The 3,820-nt window shown below is 27.9% G+C and overlaps 1 protein-coding gene across 1 annotated transcript in view; it reads left to right on the top strand.

The window, feature by feature from the left end:
• Positions 1-3,245: 3,245 nt before the first annotated feature.
• LOC106473260 (GTPase-activating Rap/Ran-GAP domain-like protein 3) overlaps positions 3,246-3,820 on the top strand; it is a 41,509-nt gene continuing 40,934 nt past the window's right edge. Inside the window, exon 1 of the mRNA XM_022401733.1 lies at positions 3,246-3,308. Within this exon, the coding sequence (XP_022257441.1) occupies positions 3,255-3,308 (54 nt within the window). The 5' untranslated portion in view covers positions 3,246-3,254. The remainder of the gene's footprint in view (positions 3,309-3,820) is intronic.

The following is a 3,820-nucleotide window of genomic DNA, read 5'->3' as shown; positions in this document are numbered from 1 at the left end:
AAACCCGTCAGAGGTTGAAGATCAAACTGTAAAAACCCGTCAGAGATTGAATTTCTAGAATATATATATAACACCGCTCTTAGTTTAGCAGATAGACTGCATCGCTAGTTCTTGAGGAAATATTTCCCCAATGGTTCAGCGGTAAGCTTGAGAGCTCTTGACGCCAAAGTTAGGAGTTCGATCCCTGTGGCGAGTACAACACACGTAGTTTATTGTACAGCTTTGCGCTTAATAACTAGCAAATAAATCTAGCCAAGAAAATGATAAACGGTACCTAACTGAGGGCTAAAGTTTTAAATAAGGTAAAATTTCACTAAATCTTGAACTTCATCGCAGGAAAAAAAAACTAGGTATAGAGGTGCAAATAGGTCTGATGTACGATGTAAAACATACATTTAGAACATCTTTAAAAGATAGGATGTAAAATACATACATTTAGAACATCTTTAAAAAATAGGATGTAAAACGCATACATTTAGAACATCTTTAAAAAATAGGATGTAAAACACATACATTTAGAACATTTTTAAACAATAGGATGTAAAACATACATTTAGAACATCTTTAAAAAACAGGATGTAAAACATATACATTTAGAACATCTTTAAAAAATAGGATGTAAAACACATACATTTAAAACATCTTTAAAGAGTAGGATGTAAAACATATACATTTAGAACATCTTTAAAGAGTGGGATGTAAAACACATACAATTAGAACATCTTTAAAGAAGAGGGTGTAAAACACACATACATTTAGAACATCTTTAAGGAATATGGTGTAAAACACACATACATTTAGAAACTATTTAATTAGTAGGATGTAAAACACACACATTTAGAACATCTTTAAAGAGTAGGATGTAAAACACATACATTTAGAACATCTTTAAGGAATATGGTGTAAAACACACACATTTAGAACATCTTTAAAGAGTAGGATGTAAAACACATACATTTAGAACATCTTTAAAGAATATGATGTAAAACACGCATACATTTAGAACATCTTTAAAAAATAGGGTGTAAACACACATACATTTAGAACATTTTTAAAGAATAGGGGTGTAAACACACATACATTTAAAACATCTTTAAAGAGTAGGATGTAAAACACACATATATTTAGAACATCTTTAAAAAATAGGATGTAACATGCTAGACTTTTAACAACGCCAAATCCCCCGTGATCTTTTTGGTTAACAAAATGAAAATTAGCAAGCTTAAGATCTTACAGCTTCTATAAAAATGTTGAGTTTCAATACTCTTTACCTTTGAAGTAGTTAGTTTCAATACTCTTCACCTTTATGGTAGTTAGTTTCAATACTCTTTACCTTTGAAGTAGTTAGTTTCAATACTCTTCACCTTTATGGTAGTTAGTTTCAATACTCTTCACCTTTGAAGTAGTTAGTTTCAATACTATTCATCTTTGAAGTAGTTAGTTTCAATACTTTTTACCTTTGAAGTAGTTAGTTTCAATACTCTTTACCTTTGAAGTAGCTGTTTCAATACTCTTTACCTTTAAAGTAGTTAGTTTTAATACTCTGTACCTTTGAAGTAGTTAGTTTCAATACTCTTTACCTTTGAAGTAGTTAGTTTCAATACTCTTTACCTTTATGGAAGTTAGTTTCAATACTATTCATCTTTGAAGTAGTTAGTTTCAATACTCTTCACCTTTGAAGTAGTTAGTTTCAATACTCTTTACCTTTGAAGTAGTTAGTTTCAATACTCTTCACCTTTGAAGTAGCTAGTTTCAACACTTTTCACCTTTAAAGTAGTTATTTTACTACATTACTGAGAAAGCTCTTGGTTAACATTAGCTCTTACTATTCTTACCATCACAAAATAATCCGATTTAATAAAAACATATAAGTTGTTGTTAGAAATGTAAACAATAAATTAAATAATTAGGTTTAAGTAATGTACTTCAAACATTTACACAATTCATCAAACTGAGAAAAAATTTATAACGATTTCAAACAAATAACTTCTTTGCAGAACACTAAAAACAAAACAGTTTTGCTTGTCTTTACCAACATCCATGTTCTTCAGCTTCTCTTTCTACATTACAATCAATAATTTTCACAATATAGTATAATGAACATTTTTCAGGTTCAAAAATGTTTTCCACCATAAAAAAAGTAAAATTTGTGATTGTTCAATCTATCGAGATTAATATTTCTCACCATGAAGAGAGTAATATTTAGAAAGTTAAACTTTGAAGTTAATATTTCTCACCATGAAGATAGTAATATTTAGAAAGTTAAACTTTGAAGTTAATATTTCTCACCATGAAGATAGTAATATTTAGAAAGTTAAACTTTGAAGTTAATATTTCTCACCATGAAATAAGTATTATTTATAATGTTGATTTTTAACGTAAGCAATGTTAAGATTGTTTACCAAAAAATACATATTATTTGTATTGTTGTTGTTTTTTAGGTTAGCAATGTTAATTTTGTTCGTTGTGAAATACGTATTATTTGTAGTGTTTTTTTTAGGTTAGCAATGTTAATATTGTTCGTTGTGAAATACATATTATTTGTAGTGTTGTTTTTTTTAGGTTAGCAATGTTAATATTGTTCGTTGTCAAATACATATTATTTGTAGTGTTGTTGTTTTTTAGGTTAGCAATGTTAATATTGTTCGTTGTTGAAATAAGTATTATATGTAGTATTGTTTTTTTAGGTTAGCAATGTTAATATTGTTCGTTGTGAAATAAGTATTATTTGTAGTGTTGTTTTTTTTAGGTTAACAATGTTAATATTGTTCGTTGTGAAATACGTATTATTTGTAGTGTTGTTTTTTTAGGTTAGCGATGTTAATATTGTTCGTTGTGAAATAAGTATTATTTGTAGTGTTGTTATTTTTAGGTTAGCAATGTTAATATTGTTCGTTGTGAAATAAGTATATTATTTATAATGTTAGCTTTTGAGTTATATAATGTTAATATTGTTCTTTATTGAGTTATATCATGTTAATATTGTTCGTTATTGAGTTATATAATGTTAATATTTCTTATTGTTGAAGTAATTAATTATAATACTGTTCATCTCACTCCAGTAATGTATCCACAGATGTTTTTATAAAATGCTTAGAAATTGCATAAATTCATCCAAATTTCATTAATACTTGCATATCAAATCAAATGTAAATTTAATCCCATAATAGTCTATTTCTTATATTTCTTGAACTTCGAAAGTATACTAATTTAAATAATTTGACCGATATGATTGTTCTAGCAATTTCCAGAACATGGACAGAATCGAGAAAGGGCCTAAAGAGATATTCGCACCTGAAATACAGAAAGTAAGTTATTGCAAGAACATTGTCTAAAGAATTTGATGTCCACATATTAAATTAAAATTCTAAATTCTGTACTACACAAATATTTACATAATGTTTCAAAACCTTTCAAATATATCATAAAATAAAGTCTTAGGCAGAACATAAACTAAGACAGAGAAAATTTAGTAAGAATTTGTAGTTAAGCACAAAACTACACAATGAGATATTTATGTCTTGCCCACCGTGAGTATCGAAACCCGGATTTTAGGCCTTCAGACATATTACTGTGCCACTGGAGACATTTAATAAGACTGTTTCAATCTAACTTTAAAGTTAGAAAACACGTGTAACTGTAACTTATATTTAATATTTAAAAGAACTGTAAATAAGACAATATTATATGATATTTCTAAAACATATGGTGAATGATAATAGGGTAGAAATCACACAAACACTTGTAGTACATTTCCCTCTCTGCCCTTTCCAATGAAAATTAGCAACACTTGTAGTACATTTCCCTCTCTCCCCTTTCC

Source organism: Limulus polyphemus, unplaced genomic scaffold, assembly GCF_000517525.1.
Source record: "Limulus polyphemus unplaced genomic scaffold, Limulus_polyphemus-2.1.2 Scaffold6015, whole genome shotgun sequence".
NCBI lineage: Eukaryota > Metazoa > Arthropoda > Merostomata > Xiphosura > Limulidae > Limulus > Limulus polyphemus.
The sequence above is the reverse complement of the archived record's forward strand: the minus strand, read 5'-3'. Positions and strand labels throughout refer to the sequence as shown.